Genomic DNA, 20909 nt, shown 5'->3' on the forward strand with positions numbered 1-20909 from the left:
CGAGACTGTTTGCCATCTTCGCTTTCCCAGGTACGATGAAGGTATCCATTAACGAGGTTTATGCTGTTCCATTGGGCCCAATATGCTTTTGCCATTGGACTCTCGTTACTTATTTGTTCCTTTGGTGGTCGTACCCCATTTTCTTTGGCCATTACCAGCTTTGTAAGATCAGGGTCCTCCAGCTGATTGATTCTGATGCGATGAGGAGTCCAATCATCTTCAGGTTCTATATTCAGTAATCGCACGTCGATTATACCTTCTTTTCCCTCTGATTTGGAGCAATGTTTACATTCCAGTGGACAAGGGCGACGTGATAATGCATCGGCATTTTTGTGGTGAATCCCCTTTCGGTGTTCTGTTTCGAAGTCGTTATTCTGTAATCTTTCAATCCATCGTGCAATTTGGCCTTCCGGATTCTTAAACTGTAATAACCATTTTAGTGCTGCATGATCAGTCCTCAGCAAGAATCGTTGTCCATACAAATACTTGTGGAAATGTTTTACGCATTCCACCACAGCTAGTAGTTCTTTTCGCGTCACACAGTAGTTTTTCTCTGGTTTCCCGAGCACTCTTCTGTAATACCCAATTACTCTTCCTTGCCCGTCGATGAGCTGAGACAGGACACCTCCAATTCCATAAGCGCTCGCATCTGTATCCAGGATGAATTTCTTTCCAGGTATTGGATAAGCCAACATCGGCGCCGTACAAAGTAGTTCTTTAAGCTGCTCAAACGCTTTTTCTTGTTCCAACTGCCATACAAACGGGCGATTCTTCTTTGTTAAATCATGTAAACTTCTAGCCACGTTCGCAAATCCAGGTACAAAACGGCGGTAATACGTGCATAAGCCGAGGAAGCTGCGGAGTTCATGTATGTTGGTGGGTTGAGGCCAATCTTTAACTGCTTTTATTTTTCCCTCCTCGGTGTGAATCCTCTCAGTTGACACTTTATGTCCGAGATATGTGACCTGCTTCTTCCATAATGAACACTTTTTGGGATTCAAGCGTAAGCCGGCTGATGCTATTCGCTGAAAGACTTCCTCTAGATTTTTCAGATGATCATCGAAACTTTTTCCCATGATGATAATGTCATCAAGATACACCAAACATGTCTTCCAGTTGAGTCCTTTTAACACATGTTCCATCAGTCGCTCGAACGTTGCAGGCGCATTACATAACCCAAATGGCATCACAGAGAATTCCCATAACCCGTCGCCCATACTGAAAGCGGTCTTTTCACGGTCACATTCATCAATCTCGACTTGCCAATATCCACTTTGTAGATCTAATGTAGAAAACCATTTTGCTCCAGACAAGATGTCTAATGTATCTTCGATTCTCGGTAGAGGATATTTGTCTTTCTTTGTGACATCATTTAACTTCCTATAATCTACGCAGAAACGGGTGCTACCATCTTTCTTTTTAACTAAGACGATAGGTGAGCTCCATGGACTTACTGAAAGTTCGATTACACCGTTTTTGTGCATGTCTTCTATAATTTTGTTAGCATCCTCACGTTTTGCTAGTGGAACCCTACGCGGAGCTTGTCGGATTGGTTTAGCGTCTCCGGTATTTATGAGATGTTTGACAATGCCGGTTCTTCCTGTGTTGTTTCCTTCGTTTGCAAATATGGATGCGTATTTTTCTAACAGTTTTTTTGCTTTTAATTTTTCATTTCCATGCAGTTCGTTCAGCAAATTGTTTAGGAGGGTAGGACTTATCTGCTGTGGCTCAATAGTAGGCTTCTGTTGTGACCGTTCGCATCGTGCCATTGCACTTATATTCTGGCACTGTCCAATTACTGCTCCTTTCTTCAGACTCATAGGCGTGTCGAATTCATTCACTACTCTGACCGGAATGGTAGCGTCTTCTCTAGTTTTCACAAGCGTTCTTCCTACCAATATGGGTGTATCTATTTTTGTTGGTTCCACAATCCACAATTCTTCAGCCCCACCTCTTCCATTCACTTTAGCCCATACAATCGCCTCAGATTTTGGTTGAATACTCTGATTATCATCAACAATCACCCTCTTACTTTCAACGTTGGTCACATATCCGGTGTTTATAGGCATCTCCATGTTCTGGCAAAACAGCATTTGCTTGTTTAAATCCAAAGTAACTCCGTGATCAATCATGAAATCAACTCCCATTATAATTTCATCCGTGATTTCTGCTACGATGAAGGTGTGATTAACTTCCAGGGTACCAATCATGACTTCGCAAAACACTTTTCCCGCAACAGCTGCTTCCTCCCCGGTGGTCGTTCGAAGCTTACAACCGATTAATGGTTCAACCGTTTCTCTCACCACATCCGGTCGGATAATTGAATGTGTGGCACCAGTATCCAAAGTAAGCGTTGACAGTCGTCCCTTTACGATGCCGTTGATAGTAAGATTGTTGTCATGGCGACCTATTTGTGATATCGAGATGGCGGGGCAAATAGTTGTGGGAACCAGCTCACGCCCCTTTGAACTGTTCCGTTTTAGTTTAACGACTTGTGAGATGTCGATGCTCCGTCCTCGTTATCTGTTGGTTGTTTCCGTTTTGATGGGTTTACTTTTATATTGCAATTTCGGGCAAAGTTACCCGCTTTTCCACAGTTGAAACATCTTCTTGTTGTATTTACTCGCGGTGCAGCAATTGTCTTCAGAGTCTTCAATATTTCTTCCATCAGCGCCGGTTGTTCCATTTCAACCCTTTGTACTTTGTGTGCTGGTTTACTTAGTAGGGAAGCTGTTTCCTGTGTGAGGGCGTGCGAAACCGTTTCAGCAAACGTTCTTTTTGGCAATGCATATGTGGCGCGTTTGGTGTCCACATCACGAATTCCATTTATGAAACATTGAATTTTTACCCTCTCAATGTAATCCACAGCTGCATCTGCATTTGCCAAATGAGCCAGTCGTTCTATTTCAGTTGCGAACTCTTGCAATGACTCGTTCATTTTCTGACCCCTATTTTGCAGTTCGATCTGGTATATTTGTTTCCGGTGCTCACTACCATATCGTCTTTCTATCGCACTCATCAATGCCTCATAGTTGTCCCGTTCACAGTCTGGAATAGTCTGAAGGATTTCTGCCGCAGGCCCTTTCAATGATACAAACAAGGAAGCCACTTTGTCCGCTGCATTCCAGTTATTGGCCATTGCTGTCTTTTCAAACTGAAGTTTGAAAATTTGAAATGGAATACTTCCATCGAATGTGGGTGCCTTCAATCTTTGATTATTTGTTGATGGTGCAGGGCCATGTAGTTGCAGTTCTCGCACACGATTACTTAACTGAAGAACTTCTGATTTTAAATTTTCTTCGTCATTTTTAAAGTGCTTAATTCGTCTTCAAATTTTGAAAATTTCTCTTGCACTTGTGTATTATTTTCTGTAATCTGTTGTGCCAAACGCTTTTCTAACTGCGTATTATTTTCAGCCATTTGTTGTGTAAGGCGAGACTCTAACTGTGATGTATTTTCAGCTATTTGCGTTATTTGCTGTGCCAGACGATTTTCTGTTTGCACTGCATTTTCTGTTATTTGTGATATATTTTCAGCTATTATTTGCTTAAAAGCCACTAACAGCATGTTCATGTCTGCACTTGATGATGTTCGTTGTTCTTCTACTTTTTCTTCTACCTTTGTAGAAGTTTCTGGTCCATCAAATTCGAACTCGTCCACATTAATTCCATCCGCTTCCATTGCTTCACGTAATCGTGCCTGCAGATCCGCCTTTTGCCCGCTTATCGGCAATTTACGCTCCTCCAGTTCCTTTTTCAATTGCTGAATTCTCAATTCTCCGAATTTAACCATCTTGAATTTGGATTATTTGACAATCCCACTTCTGACACCAATTGTTACGAATTTACTCTTGCTAGTTTACTTTGTTAGGTTCGTATCTCTGGATTGACAAATAAAATCAACACTGTTTAATTTAATTCAACAACTCTTTATTTCACAACTCGTCTACACTATAGCAGTTTACTCTTAGCACTGATTGATTACGGCTTATATAGCCACGCACTTTTCGCTGATGCCGACGTGTCCTTCTAGAATATTGCGTCTGGAAATTACCAGAACATAATGCTATACGGCGCCAGACGCAAGCAGACAGTCGCGGCGCCAGACTCAGCAATTATTTAACTAGACAAGCAGACAGTGCGGCGCCAGATGTCTATTGTTTCGACAAGCAGACAGCCGTGGCGCCAGATGTCTACAACAAGACAAATGCTATTCCATATACCTACAGCTATTGTTCATAATCAGGGATGCATATAGTAATACAAATACAACTTAATACTACTTTTGTAACAATAATAATTGTGGCATAAATTTTATACATAAGTTTATCAAATTTAAAACTTCGCTCATTCGCCAACCCAGTTTGTATAATTTTTCTGTAAATTAACTGATTAATCCAAACAAATACTCCTCTGCATTACTCCCACAAATTACATAAAGTAATAGAGGCGTAATGCAGAGGAAATCAACCGCCTCAACTTCACACACAAGAACAGAAGGAGAAACAAAAAGAAATAACTTTCCGGCGCTTTTTGCCTTAAGTCTTATTATTATCCCGCCAACATAGAAGTGAACAAGCGAGACACAATTGATACAAGCAATACAAGTGAACACGGAGCAACACAACAAGTGAATAAAAAGGAAAAAGGAGATCATCCGCAACAAGTGAAAATATCTAGAGTGAATAATTATCATACGATATTGGTAGTGCAAACACCAGTGATACATTCCCTTTCAAGTGGACAAACACAGGAAAGTCATCAAAGTAGCATCTCGATCAACAACAACAACACAGGAGAAAGGAATCATAATCCGCATCAGGTTACAACATTGAGTTAATTAACATAGAATTACATATGTTTACAGATTAATACAATTAACCTCCACACATACCCATATATTTATATATACACACAATTGAATATTAAACCAGAATTTTATAACGTTCACGCTTAAATTAATTAACTTTTAATTATTCTATATCGGCCCCATACGTCGACATACCCCGACATTTTTGGTCCTTCGAGCCGGATAATTAAAAGAAAAAGTCTTCGTGGGAATTTTACCAATAACAACATCGTTGGAGTTCCAGAACCAACCCAAAAGTTCAAAGAGTGCACCCAGCAAACAAAAAGCTTGCATATTGAACCGAACAAGTAAATAAAATCAAAAACAAATTGAAGTTAACAAAAACCGAAAAAAAGCTGTAAGTGCGACCCATATTTTTTCTACATAATAATATAAAGTGCAAAATATATTTGTTACAAAATACCCAATTGTCAAATTGTGTCCTTAAAAAGACTTAAGCATAATTTATTTGTTTTATTGGGTTGATAAAAATTTGATTTGCACTATTTAATTATATGTATATACACACATATTTACATATATTCACCCAAGAGAAGAAGTGCAATAATAAAATATATGCATTAGGGTGTGTCATTCTGAGGCATCCTTTTTTTTCAACTGAAAAACAGGCTCAAAACTTTCGAAAATGTGTAAAAAAAAAGTCACTCAAAAGATGAGCTCTTAATATTAATATTAATATTAAGAGGTGCCTATTTCAAATTTTCTGTTTTCCATATAAATTACATGGAAAAAAAATCATTTTTTTTGTGGTGATTATTGTGCGGAGGTTTTATATGTGCCCCGATAGCTGCCAGTAGGGATAGTAAACTCGACTCCGATTCTACTCGAAAATCGAGTTTTCTCGTAAAATAATCGATTTTTAAAAATCGATTTCCAGTAGTCGAAGTGGATTAAGAATCGGTTCTTGACATTCGAAAAATCGATTATTTTAATAATTTCATATTAATATTAACCATCGGACACCATCGAGATAAAAGCAAGAAAATGAATTTGAAATTTTTAAAATAAATAAATCACTATACAAAAAGTTTTTAAAATTTGTTTTCTTAAATTTTCGTAACTCTACGCAACTTATTTTTCTTGTTCAACCCGAAGATCAAATATACATATCTTACCCAAAAATGGAAATGAAAGATTTCAAAATCACAACAACGGATTTTATTGAATTCGCGGAAGACCATCTTCAGACCCCCAGACCCAAAAGTCATGAAACCATCGATTTCTTTAAAGTGAAAGAAAAATACCAAAAAAGTTATCGAATGTACCTCTCTTGCTTAGCTTCCATCAACGAAGATGTAGATACGCGTAAAACACAGGTGTCAACCCAACCCATTAAGGAAAGGACTTCGGAAGCCACAATGATAGATTTCGCTCCTGCAGTTTACCTTCCACCATGCGACACCGACATTTTTACAGAGATTATACAACTTGGCCCACCTTTCGTGATATGTTTACAGACCTGTATATCCGTAACCCAAGGATTAGTAACGTTACTCAGAAGAGCCGAGGAAAAGCAAGAGAGGTTATTCAAAACGCACCCCTAACAAATGATGGTTTCATACTTGCCTGGAAAAATTTAGTCGACCAATACGAAAACAAGAGGTTTCAGGTAAACACCCAATTAAATACCCTTTTTAACCTACCCCAAGTAACTCAGGAAACAGGTTGTGCTATAAAAGCTTACAACGTTCGGTTAATAACGTTTTAACCAATTTACACAATCTGCAGATTGACACGAACAGCAAAGATCCGATATTAATATATCTTTGTAGTTCAAAACTACCTAAACAAACTCTCGAACCCTTTGAATATACCCTAGCAGATAATTCAGATATACCGACGTGGACAAATTTCGACAGTTTTTTAACCCAAAAATACAAAACCCTCGAATTTGTTGGAAATTTCAAAGCTTCAGTAGCAAAATTACCCCCATTTCACACCGGTACAGTTAAAAGAACAGATGAAAAGAAATATAACACTTTTCATGCAAACGTGGCTGAAACGCCAATTGCGAGATCCTACAACACCCAAAGAAATAGTAATTCCAACTTTACTCCACATAATATAGATACAGAAAGCTGTAAACTCTGCAAAAAGCAGCACCTTATTCGAGAATGTCCCAAATTTCTCGCAATGAATGTAGAGACACGTATCTCCACAATCAAAAAATATGGTTATTGCTATAACTGCTTGGCCATTTCACATAGCTACAAGAACTATGTGAGTAAATTCTCGTGTCGTAAGTGTCACAAAAAACACAATACTCTGATACACAGAGAATCCAGCTTTCGACGTGAATCCACTCCGGAAATACCAAACGTCACTAGTTCGAACCCTGAAAACGCTTCAAGTACCGCACTACCCACCCAAAGCACAAATACAAATCGGCAATCCTACACAACAACTATATCTTCTTCTTCTTAATTGGCGTAGACACCGCTTATGCGATTATAGCCGAGTCAACAACAGCGCGCCAGTCGTTTCTTCTTTTCGCTACGTGGCGCCAATTGGATATTCCAAGCGAGGCCAGGTCCTTCTCCACTTGGTCCTTCCAACGGAGTGGAGGTCTTCCTCTTCCTCTGCTTCCCGCGGCGGGTACTGCGTCGAATACTTTCAGAGCTGGAGTGTTTTCGTCCATCCGGACAACATGACCTAGCCAGCGTAGCCGCTCTCTTTTAATTCGCTGAACTATGTCAATGTCGTCGTATATCTCGTACAGCTCATCGTTCCATCGAATGCGATATTCGCCGTGGCCAACGCGCAAAGGACCATAAATCTTTCGCAGAACTTTTCTCTCGAAAACTCGCAACGTCGACTCATCTGTTGTTGACATCGTCCAGGCCTCTGCACCATATAGCAGGACGGGAATTATGAGTGACTTATAGAGTTTGGTTTTTGTTCGTCGAGAGAGGACTTTACTTTTCAATTGCCTACTCAGTCCGAAGTAGCACCTGTTGGCAAGAGTAATCCTGCGTTGGATTTCTAGGCTGACATTGTTGGTGGTGTTAATGCTGGTTCCTAAATAGACGAAATTATCTACAACTTCAAAGTTATGACTGTCAACAGTGACGTGAGTGCCAAGTCGCGAGTGCGACGACTGTTTGTTTGATGACAGGAGATATTTCGTCTTGCCCTCGTTCACTGCCAGACCCATTTGCGTTGCTTCCTTGTTCAGTCTGGAGAAAGCAGAACTAACGGCGCGGGTGTTGAGACCGATGATATCAATATCATCGGCATACGCCAGCAGCTGTACACTCTTATAAAAGATTGTACCTGCTCGATTCAGTTCTGCAGCTCGAATAATTTTCTCCAGCAGCAGATTGAAAAAGTCGCACGATAGGGAGTCGCCTTGTCTGAAACCTCGTTTGGTATCGAACGGCTCGGAGAGGTCCTTCCCGATCCTGACGGAGCTTTTCGTGTTGCTCAACGTCAGTTTACACAGCCGTATTAGTTTTGCGGGGATACCAAATTCAGACATCGCGGCATAAATGCAGCTCCTTTTCGTGCTGTCGAAAGCAGCTTTGAAATCGACAAATAGGTGATGAGTGTCGATTCTCCTTTCACGGGTCTTTTCCAAGATTTGGCGCATGGTGAATATCTGGTCGGTTGTTGATTTACCAGGTCTGAAGCCACACTGATAAGGTCCAATCAGTTTGTTGACGGTGGGCTTTAATCTTTCACACAATACGCTCGACAGAACCTTATATGCGATATTGAGGAGGCTTATCCCACGGTAGTTGGCGCAGATTGTGGGGTCTCCTTTTTTATGGATTGGGCATAGCACACTTAAATTCCAATCGTTGGGCATGCTTTCGTCCGACCATATTTTACAAAGAAGTTGATGCATGCTCCTTATCAGTTCTTCGCCGCCGTGTTTGAATAGCTCGGCCGGCAATCCATCGGCCCCTGCCGCTTTGTTGTTTTTCAGGCGGGCAATTGCTATTCGAACTTCTTCATGGCCGGGTAATGGAACGTCTGCTCCATCGTCATCGATTGGGGAATCGGGTTCGCCTTCTCCCGGTGTTGTGCTATCATTGCCATTCAGCAGGTTGGAGAAGTGTTCCCTCCATAATTTAAGTATGCTCTGGGCATCGGTAACTAGATCACCTTGGGGGGTTCTACAGGAGTATGCTCCGGTCTTGAAACCTTCTGTAAGCCGCCGCATCTTTTCGTAGAATTTTCGAGCATTACCCCTGTCGGCCAGCTTATCCAGCTGTTCGTACTCACGCATTTCGGCCTCTTTCTTCTTCTGTCTGCAAATGCGTCTCGCTTCCCTCTTCAACTCTCGGTATCTATCCCATCCCGCACGTGTTGTGGTCGATCGTAACGTTGCGAGGTAGGCAGCCTGTTTTCTCTCCGCTGCGACACGGCACTCCTCATCGTACCAGCTGTTCTTTTGCACTTTCCGAAAACCAATGGTTTCGGTTGCAGCTGTACGTAAGGAGTTTGAAATGCCGTCCCACAGTTCCCTTATACCGAGTTGTTGACGAGTGCTCTCAGAGAGCAGGAGTGCAAGCCGAGTAGAGAATCATTCGGCTGTCTGTTGTGATTGCAGCTTCTCGACGTCGAACCTTCCTTGTGTTTGTTGGCGTGCGTTTTTGGCTGCACAGAGGCGGGTGCGAATTTTGGCTGCAACAATATAGTGGTCCGAGTCGATGTTAGGACCTCGGAGCGCACGCACATCTAAAACACTGGAAACGTGTCTTCCGTCTATCACAACATGATCGATCTGGTTGGTGGTTTTTCGATCCGGAGACAGCCAGGTAGCTTGATGGATCTTCTTATGCTGAAATCTAGTACTACAGATAACCATATTTCGGGCCCCGGCGAAGTCGATCAGCCCCAACCCATTTGGGGATGTTTCGTCGTGGAGGCTGAATTTACCGACCGTAGTACCAGAGATACCTTCTTTGCCCACCCTAGCGTTGAAGTCGCCAAGCACGATTTTTACATCGTGACGGGGGCATCTCTCATAAGTGCGCTCCAAGCACTCATAAAAGGCATCTTTGGTCACATCGTCCTTCTCTTCCGTCGGGGCGTGGGCGCAAATCAGCGATATGTTGAAGAACCTCGTTTTGATGCGGATTGTGGCTAGACGTTCATTCACCGCAGTGAATGATAGTACTCGGCGACGGAGTCTCTCTCCCACCACGAATCCCACACCAAACCTGCGCTCCTTTATATGGCCACTGTAGTAAATGTCACAAGGACCTACTCGTCTCTGTCCTTGTCCCGTCCATCGCATTTCTTGGACGGCGGTGATGTCAGCCTTTGTTTTCACGAGGACATCAACCAGCTGGGCAGTGGCACCTTCCCAGTTAAGGGACCGGACATTCCAGGTGCATGCCCTCAATTCGTAGTCCTTATTTCGTTTGCCATGGTCGTCATCAAAAGGGGGGTCTCTCATCCGAGGCTGGTTCTGACTATTCACTGGGGGTATTTTTTTTACGTGGCGGGTCCCAAACCCAGCGCACAACCCTATGCAGGGGATGCTTCGCCTTCTCACGTTAGCTCGCCTTCAAACGGATGTTCTTAGGCTACCCAGAGGATACTTGGTCAAAGACCGGAAGTCGTGAGCTGCTTGAGTCACATGTAAAAGAATCGTTTCTGGCCACTCCCAAGTGAATGGCAATCAGAGAACTTTCCTCACTTGCGTGAACTTCTACACATGACTCCATCCTCCACAACACACAACAACTATATAGTCCACTAAATCATCAACCCAAGACCCACCCAACCCAAGTAGGAAGCAGATATTACTCGGTACTGCAATGGTTCAAATAGAACATAATGGCCAGCGATATTCCGCGAGAGTTCTTATTGATTCAGGATCGGAAGCCACATTTATATCTCGAAGACTTCAGAGAAGTTTGGATATACCCACCCACTCTGTATCAGCCCAAGTGACCGGACTAAACAATGCAGTTTCAGCAACACCAACGAATATTTATGAAATCACGCTTTGCTCACCCTTAAACACAAATTATAAGGTATCAGCACAGGCATTTATACTAAATAGCCTAACTGATAATTTACCCTCATACCCCATAGATCCAATGCAGTGTCTTAAAAATATTGGATTCACTTTAGCCGACACCCAATGTCAGAAACCCAGACCAGTGGATATACTAATCGGTAGTGATATCTACCCAAGTAGTTTACTCAATGGAGTAAAGAGAAAAAAACTAGGTTCACTCTTAGCTCAGGAGGCAGAATTCGGATGGATATTGTCCGACCCCATAACCCAACCATCCCAAAATTCCGCCATAGGCTCATTTCACAATAAAGTGAACCCTGAGAATTTACTCACACGTTTTTGGGAGGTGGAGGAAATCCCAAAGGAATCCGTAGTTTCCAAAAAACTACCCGTCGTAATCCAGATGGGGGCTTGTAGTAACCCTACCCTTCAAAGGACCCGACAATATTGATATCGGATACTTTAGATATATAGCGTTGGCCCAATTCCACAGAAATGAACGAGCTTTACTTAAAAACCCCGAAGTGAAAGCAGAATATGACAAAGCAATTATGGAATATTTGGAACTCGGACAAATGAAGAAAGTAGAATATGATCCTTCTGGTAAAGCGACCCAATATTACTTACCACACCACGCAGTCATTAAACCCGACCGTTTAACCACTAAATTGCGTGTGGTATTTAATGCATCTTGCCCCACGTCAAATCACAAAAGCTCTAATGACGTGTTACATATCGGGCCTACTTTAGAGAAAGATCTTGTTATTCTGATTACAAATTGGCGACTCTTCTCTTTCCATTAGCAGCCAAAATACTTCGCCAGGAAATGTATGTAGACGATGTTTTAGCTGGAACACATGACCTGACCACGGCAAAGTTAGCACGAGATGAACTCATTTCCGCTCTGAAGTCCCCAGGATTCGCTCTGCGAAAATGGACCTCCAATGACCCACACATTCTGAAAGCACTTCCACAGGATCATCTTTTAGAGACGGAAAGACTCAACCTTTCGGATCCCGAAAACACCAAAACCCTGGGCATTCGATGGAACTCCAAAAAGGATTCACTTTTCTTCCTCGTCAACCCAATGGAGAAAAAACCCGCACACACCAAACGTGAAGTTTTATCAGCTATAGCAAAATTGTTTGACCCAGCTGATTGGCTTAGTCCAATAATAATCACGGCAAAAATAATTATGCAACAAATATGGCTAGATAAAAGTGACTGGGATGAAAGTCTGAAGCCCTCACCCTTCATCGATGGAACAGTTTCGTAAAGAATTATGACAACATAAACAAAATTGAAATACCTAGATGGACCCATTTCAACCCAACAGCCACCATCGAATTCCACGGTTTCTCTGATGCTTCAGAAAAAGCATACGCCGCGACACTTTACATAAGGGTTTTAGTTGGACATGCAATATGGACAACTCTCTTAGTGTCAAAAACAAGAGTTGCTCCCATTAAAACCGTATCCCTACCCAGAATGGAACTCTGCAGAGCGGTTCTGCTAGCTAATCCCTATCCCAACTACACCTAACCCATTATAAAAATTATTTTTGGACTGACTCAACCATAGTTCTCGCTTGGTTAAACAAACCACCCTGTTCATGGACCACGTTCGTTTCTCATCGAGTAGCTGCAATCAACGAGAAAGTGGGAGTCGATAATTGGAACCATTTGGAAAGCCAAAACAATTCCGCTGACTTGGCAAGCCGAGGATGTACACCCACCGATCTATTGAATTCCAACCTCTGGTGGCATGGACCCCAATGGCTACAACATGAAAAGGAGCATTTTCCAGCGACGGAGAAAACATACAACACTACCGTGGAATTCAAACCCGTTAAGAAGTTTGCGATAACCACCCAAGAGGATATACTAGAAAGGTTTTCCTCATTCCCCAGATCTATTCGCGTTATCGCTTACCTGATTACTCAAACCACCAAATAACCCCGGAAGAGTTCAAAACAGCAAGAACCATCATGTTCATGGACCACTTTCGTTTCTCATTTAGAATTCTCCGCTTCTTCTCGAGGCGTGGATGTCCCGCCAATCTTTATTCTTACAATGGAACAAAATTTATAGGAGCTATTGGCTAATTAAAAATCGGCGTGAATTCCTACAGACACTACGAACGCAAATTACATCTCTCCATAGCCATCAAAATATCTCATGGCACTTCAACCCACCAGGAGCTCCACATATGGGTGAATTATGGGAAGCAGGCGTAAAAAGTCTAAAAACCCACCTAAAAAAGATCGCAAAATTACAAAAATTCACGTTTGAAGAATTTGCTACCCTAGTGACTCGTATTGAAAGTTGTTTAAACTCTCGGCCAATAAGCCCCGTAAGAGATGACTCATCATACTTGGAACCTTTAACTCCAGGACACTTCCTTATAGGTACCCCATTGCTAACCCCTGCCGGAGGATGCAAACTTAAGCATCGTTAACAGATGACACTCCACCAGCACATTTGCAAGAGATGGAAGGAAGAGTACCTCAAGGGACTACACAAACGATATAATTGGAAATATCCACAACGTAATGTTGAAGTTAACGACTTAGTCGTTATAAGAAACGACAATATTTCACCCAACGAATGGAAGCTCGGTCGAATCCAAAAGGTCTTCCCCGGCTTAGACAATAAAACACGAGTGGTTGAAATCCGAACTGCTCAAGGCACAGTAACCTGCACCATCACAAAAATTGTGATATTAAGTATATAATAACATAAAAGTTTTTTCTTCTTTTTTTACTGAAATGGCCCCAACAATCACCCACTCACCCAAACCTCGTCGTATGAGCTCAACAATCACCATCCGGTCCCGTAGCGCAACCCGTAGCATTACACCAATGTCGGAAGACGAAACGATGTCACGGCGCATTCGGCGTTTCAAGTCGACCCTCTATTCGTGAGGAAAAGCAATGTGATGATCACACAACCCGCAAAACGATCTCACATCACAGAAAACATACGTCACATCGTTTGTCGCTTGCGGAATATGCAAAAAAGATCTAGTGACTTGCACTACGTACTCGGCATACAATATAAACAAAAAATACGAAGCAGTAATAAAACACCACTACTGCTTTAAATGCTTAGCCAGGTCGCACAAGACAGAAGGATGTACAAGCAAAAATAGATGTTCCATTTGTCATGGGAAACATCATTCATCCCTACACGGACATCCGAGGTTATATCCGACCAACGATGTAAATAGTGTTGAGAAACCAAAACCTCAACCGCTTGCAATAGAGACCCGACTACCATCTTCACTGGCTAAGCAGACCCTAGTACCCACACTGAAGATCCGTTGAGATGCGATGGTGAATGGCGTAAAGTTCGAGCCATTTTGAACTCTACTCTCAAATTTACAAATATAGCGGCCGAACTCGTCAAAACTGCCAATTACATACCTCAACACTTATCGTATTTGTAGAATAAAAATTAGCTCAAATAATGACACAAAGTTTTGTCTGTAATGTAACGCAGTTATCGCCCACAATTTACCCAGAAAACCCTATGAGCGAGATCTAAGTGACGATATGCAAATGCGCTTTGAACACTTAGTTCTCGCTGACCCTTAATTTCATAGCAACAAAGAGTTAACGTTGGGGATCGGAGAGGATATCTACCCACAAATTATCCGAAGTGGACTCTTCAAACCAGACAATGGTACAGTGGTAGAGCAGAATACAGCATTTGGCTGGACCCTTACTGGCACCATCTAACCCTAAGTATACTGCTGATAATTACTTCAATCAATCTCAAATCTTTCAATCAATATGTTACCCTATTAATACTCAATTATTTCGCAGATTCTGCAAGGTGGCCGGGATGTTTAATCCAAACAAATACTCCTCTGCATTACTCCCACAAATTACATAAAGTAAAAGAGGCGTAAGGCAGAGGAATATCAACCGCCCCAACTTCACACACAAGAACAGAAGGAGAAACAAAAAGAAATAACTTTCGCGCGCTTTTTGCCTTAAGTCTTATTAGAAGTGAATACACAAGCGAGACACAATTGATACAAGCAATACAAGTGAACACGGAGCAACACAACAAGTGAATAAAAAGGAAAAAGGAGATCATCCGCAACAAGTGAAAATATCTAGAGTGAATAATTATCACACGATATTGGTAGTGCAAACACCAGTGATACATTCCCTTTCAAGTGGACAAACACAGGAAAGTCATCAAAGTAGCATCTCGATCAACAACAACAACACAGAAGAAAGGAATCATAGTCCGCATCAGGTTACAACACTGAGTTAATTACCATTTCTAGCCGACTGTGTTGGGACATCAGTAGATTTTTGAACGAAATCAGTTATCTTAGATTGAGTTTTATTTCGCGTTAACCCATTATAAACTTCCCTGTAAGATGCCATTAATGATTTCAGTTCACGTTGAAATTTGGCAGCTCGTTCCTCGTCATGATCATGTTGTTCAAAATGACTACCTAATTTTGTAGCGAGATCAAGACCTTCTTTAATTAGAGATGCTTTCAAAATTGGACGATCTCTTTCGTCACTGTCACTATGTTCTTTATCATAGCGAGTCTCAAGGGTGAATTCGATAATTTCATTTTCGCTCAAGCTTTCATCTACCAACAATTCTTCTACATCTGCTAACGATAGGTCATCGAAACCATCCCCACCGATTGCATTGGCCATTGTTATTATATCAGCAAGTTCAGCGTTATTATCGATAACAGGATCTTTGCATTTTACGCAGTCTGGCCAAATATTTTTCCAACACGAGTTCAAAGTTGATGGCTTTAATAAATCTAACGCGATCTTGACTTGATTAATGCAGTCCATTATAGAAAATTTTTTCCATTCATCTATGACTGATGATTCCTCATAATTATCAAGTTTTTCTACAACATAATGAAATGAACTTCTTATGTAATACGTTTTAAACGTAGCAATTATCCCCTGGTCTAGTGGCTGTATAAGGGAAGTGGTATTAGGCGGCAAAAAACAAAATTGTACGTTTGGGTGCTCCAAAACTGGATGGCCTGGTGCATTGTCTAGAATCAAAAGAACTTTAAATTCGAGACATTTTTCTTTCATGTAGCGCCTAACTTCTGGGATGAAGTGCTTCTGAAACCACTCTGTGAAAATTGCACTGGTTACCCAAGCCTTTTTGTTCGCCATCCAGTGTACAGGCAATTTATTGAAATCTACACTTTTCATGGAACGTGGTCTTAAGGCACGATGTACTAGGAGTGGCTTAAGAATACGTTCTCCTGAAGCATTGGAACAAAACAACAACGTAATACGGTCCTTTGCTACTTTAAAACCACCGGCTGTTTTCTGCGATTTTGCTACATAAGTTCTTCTAGGCATTCTCTTCCAAAAAAGGCCGCTTTCATCTAAATTCCAAACTTGGTCTGGAGTATATTCTCATTCTTCAATAATTTTTTTTAGTTTTTCGGGAAATTCTTTAGCAGCCAATTCATCAGCGGATGCAGTTTCTCCCTTAATTTTTATATTGTGGAGAGCGTGTCTTTTTAAAAAACCAGTCATCCAACCAGTACTTGCGGAAAATGCATGTTGTTTTGACTGAGATGATGTATCTGGATCAATTTCCTGGATACGTTATAGATTCTGGATATTTTATAGATTCTTAACGCTGTCTGCTTGATAGCAAGTCCGTCTACTGGTATTCTCTTTGGGATTTGTCTTCTATCCAGATTACCAAAGCTTTTTCCATTTTCTCTTTAACAACATCCCTTACATACGATGATGACTTTGCACTTAATTTTGTTCCAGAACATACTGATGCTCTAATTGCCGTTTCATTTTTTTTAATTGTTCTTACAGTAGCTTCATGGATTCCGAAATTATTTCCCACAACCGTTGCGCCTTGTCCCGTTGCAAGTTGATCTAAAATTTTGATTTTGGTATCTAAGCTGATCGCTTTCCTCATTTTTAATGCAGGAGAATTATGTAACATGGGTATGGCTACCAAAATATATTTTATTAATCAAAAATGCAAAAATCTAAAATTAAATATTTGAAACTAACCTGTTATTGGTCTACCAAAATTATATGAGCTTCTACTTTATTTTACTTAGCACTTGTTAAAAATCAGCAAAAACTAACGATCTTTCAATTATAATTGTCAAATAGGAACTAAATTGTGTGTACAATACATTATGTACGTTTTTACTTTTTCAATAATTCGGGGAATCCCGCATTAGTCAGCTGATCAAAGTTGCCACTTTACCAGGAAACAAAAACACGAATTGTGCGTTCACAGTTTAAATGTCAAATATCGGGCAAAGTTGCCACATATGAAATTTACCATAAACTGTGAATACAATAATTGAAAAAAAAAACGTGTTAAATCCAATAATTCATGTAAAAAAAGTAATTTTGTTTTTTTTGTATTCGTGTTATTTCAAATTGTGTCGTGTAAAAATAGAAATATTTTTTCGTATTTACTCGTGTTATTTCAAATTCGTGTAAAAATAATTCGTGTAAAAACAGAATTAGGTGTATTACCGAAATGAAACTGCCGTCGGTATAGGTGAGTGTAACTGCCCTGCAAGACGGGTAGCTGTTAGCAAACGTGTAAGCAACTTGTTATTGTTCACTTTTGCATTCGTTAAAATATTTGTTACTTTTGTTCAGAGAGTGGGAAAAAAGTAACACAAAGCTATTTGATGTTCAATGGTTATCTCACTCTAACCAATGGCAAATATCGCATGCTGCCTTGACAGAATACACACATTTCTTAGCAAATCTTTTCACAGTATGTTACGGGTAACAAATTATTTTGTTAGCGCATAGCTTACCTATGTGTTATGGATAGCAAAAAGTATTTGTTACCCGAATATCTTTTAGTGTTATTATTTTGGTTATCAGTTTGTTACCTTTAACATATAAGCATGTTAGCAAGAACAAGCAGTAACAACCCTATCTGTTACCCATTTGTTACTTCTAGGAAATTTAATTCTTTTAAATAAAATTCAGTTTTTTTTTATTATTTCGTCTTATTTAATAATAAACATTTACTTAAACATATGTTAGATTAAGGTTATTTCAGTATAAAAATTTAAATTATAATAACTCATATTTTTAAAAGTGATATTAGAAACATCAACTTAAAACTAATATGTACAACTTAGTTTCGGCGATGGTGACGGTACCACAATTTGTGATGATTCAATTCAATGCTTATCTTTTTCTCCAAGCTTTTTCGTTTTCTCTATATAAAAGAAATTAATAATATATATATATGTATATAATAGAAATTAATTATAAAATATCAAATTCTCAAGCAACGTACTTACCTCTTTAAATTCCAAAATAAACTGCGCTTTTAGTTTTCTTCTTCTTGAAAAATTGGGTATTCGTCTTTCCTATTCCAACAAGTTAACATGCTTAGAATGTCGATGTTATGTATTCTGCCATGCAATTGAAAATTGCAGAAAATGTAAAAGTGTTAGTGAACAGCTGAAATGTTTCAATGTGTTTTTGCAATCTGTTACCTCCGTCTTGCAGGGTGGGATGTTGCCTCTTCGAAATTTACATTGAAATGAAAACTGCGCAGTGACAGCTTATTGCTTTCAAAATATGGCATACTAATTAGTATTCCATATATTGCTTTCCTTAAGCATTATGGAGTCTCCCCTGCAAGACGGGTAGCTGTTAGCAAACGTGTAAGCGAATTGTTATTGTTCACTTTTGCATTCGTTAAAATATTTGTTACTTTTGTTCAGAGAGTGGGAAAAAAGTAACACATAGCTATTTGATGTTCAATGGTTATCTCGCTCTAACCAATGGCAAATATCGCATGCTGCCTTGTTCTAACAGAATACACACATTTGTTAGCAAATCTCTTCACAGTATGTTACGGGTAACAAATTATTTTGTTAGCGCATAGCTTACCTATGTGTTATGGATAACAAAAAGTATTTGTTACCCGAATATCTGTTAATGTTATTATTTTGGTTATCAGTTTGTTACCTTTAACATATAAGCATGTTAGGAAGAACAAGCAGTAACAAGATTATCTGTTACCGATTTGTTTCTTCTAGCAAATTCAATTCTTTTAAATAAAACTCAGTTTTTTTTTATTATTTCGCTTTATTTAATAATAAAATCATATTTACTTAAACATAAGATTAAGTTTACTTCAGTATAAAAGTTATTAGTTAAAAAAGCATATTTGTAAAACTCAATTTAGAGACTTCAACTTAGAACTAATATATACAACTTAGAACTAATATTTACAACTTAAAACTAATATGTCAAACTTAAAACTAATATTTACAACTTAAAACTAATATCCAGCTCCACGTAATGCTCATCCTCCAAGTCACCGGTGATGCGGCTAATTGAAATGTTTATCTTTGCCGCTATGACGCGGCATGCGTCTGCATCTCGGCCTTTTCTGGCATCTAGAAAATTAATATATAAAAATTAACTTCTGTTTTAAATTGGTAATGTAATACTGCGTTACTTACTTTGTTTGTTAGGGACTTTTAAATTGCAGTGAGACGGCTCTTAATGGCATCCAGCTTTTGGGTTATATCTGAAAAACATAAATATATTTTTTTGAACACATGTATAGTAAAAAAAAGAAAATTAAATAAGACAATAAATACACATTTAGGGTATTGATACTTGGTTACAAAATATTCAATCTTTTTATTTACATAAATGGTTGAAACAAACACAGCAACGAGACAAAATTAAATAATACAATGAAAATTCAGTTAAATGAATATGTAGGTAAATGTTCACTATAAAATATTCACTTATATTGATATCTTTTATTAATATTCACTTATATTGATGTTAACTTTTGATGATATTCATGATTTTGTATGCCTGTATTCATCGTTGAAAAGGTTAGATTGTTTAAAATTATGAGGAAAACGAGCATGGTAAAGTAACCCTGGTCGAGCAAATACCCTGGGTAACCGAGGTATTTTATTATTTTTTACGTAATATTATTGTATAATATTACTATATGTTTATTAAATTTATGTAAGAAAATATCCATAGGCATGAAACTATGTTTATAGTCATTTTAATTTGAAATATAATATAAAGGCACATTTGTTTTTGGTCGGCTTAAGTATACCATCCCACGATTTCAGGCTTAAAAGTGGTATGGTTGGATAGAGCTGCTGCTCCATGTTAAGAAAATATATAATTGTTGCCGCCACAAACTTATAGTCTCCGAGATATTTGCATTTAAAGTTGAAAATTTTGCAAATTTTATCTTGCAATTTCTCGATTTCTAGTAAATATTTATTTCATATTATGCACTTTTTATACACTTATACTTTATTATATCTCTTCTTCTTTACTGGCGTAGACACCGCTTACGCGATTATAGCCGAGTCAACAATAGCGCGCCAGTCGTTTCTTCTCTTCGCTACGTGGCGCCAATTGGATATTCCAAGCGAGGCCAGGTCCTTCTCCACTTGGTCCTTCCAACGGAGTGGAGGTCTTACTCTTCCTCTGCTTTCCGCGGCGGGTACTGCGTCGAATACTTTCAGAGCTGGAGTGTTTTCATCCATCCGGACAACATGACCTAGCCAGCGTAGCCGCTGTCTTTTAGGACCATAAATCTTTCGCAGAACTTTTCTCTCGAAAACTCGCAACGTCGACTCATCGGTTGTTGTCATCGTCCAAGCCTCTGCACCATATAGCAGGACGGGAATTATGAGCGACTTATAGAGTTTGACTTTTGTTCGTCGAGAGAGGACTTTTCTTTTCAATTGCCTACTCAGTCCGAAGTAGCACCTGTTGGCAAGAGTAATCCTGCGATGGATTTCCAGGCTGACATTGTAGGTGGTGTTAATACTGGTTCCTAAATAGACGAAATTATCTACAACTTCAAAGTTATGACTGTCAACAGTGACGTGGGGGCCAAGTCGCGAGTGCGACGACTGTTTGTTTGATGACAGAAGATATTTCGTCTTGCCCTCGTTCACTGCCAGACCCATTTGCGTTGCTTCCTTGTTCAGTCTGGAGAAAGCAGAACTAACGGCGCGGGTGTGAGACCGATGATATCAATATCAT

General features: G+C 39.7%; 1 protein-coding gene across 1 annotated transcript; it reads right to left on the minus strand.

The window, feature by feature from the left end:
- Positions 1–14367: 14367 nt before the first annotated feature.
- On the minus strand, positions 14368–17369 carry LOC125779366 (tigger transposable element-derived protein 1-like). The gene is made up of 2 exons (XM_049460697.1): positions 16893–17369; positions 14368–16829 (listed from the first exon to the last, which is right to left on the minus strand). The coding sequence occupies exon 2, from the start codon at positions 16209–16211 to the stop codon at positions 15129–15131; it is 1083 nt and encodes a 360-aa protein (XP_049316654.1). The 5' UTR covers positions 16212–16829; positions 16893–17369; the 3' UTR covers positions 14368–15128.
- Between the last annotated feature and the right edge of the window lie 3540 nt (positions 17370–20909).

This window comes from Bactrocera dorsalis, chromosome 6, assembly GCF_023373825.1.
Source record: "Bactrocera dorsalis isolate Fly_Bdor chromosome 6, ASM2337382v1, whole genome shotgun sequence".
NCBI classification, from domain to species: Eukaryota; Metazoa; Arthropoda; class Insecta; order Diptera; family Tephritidae; genus Bactrocera; species Bactrocera dorsalis.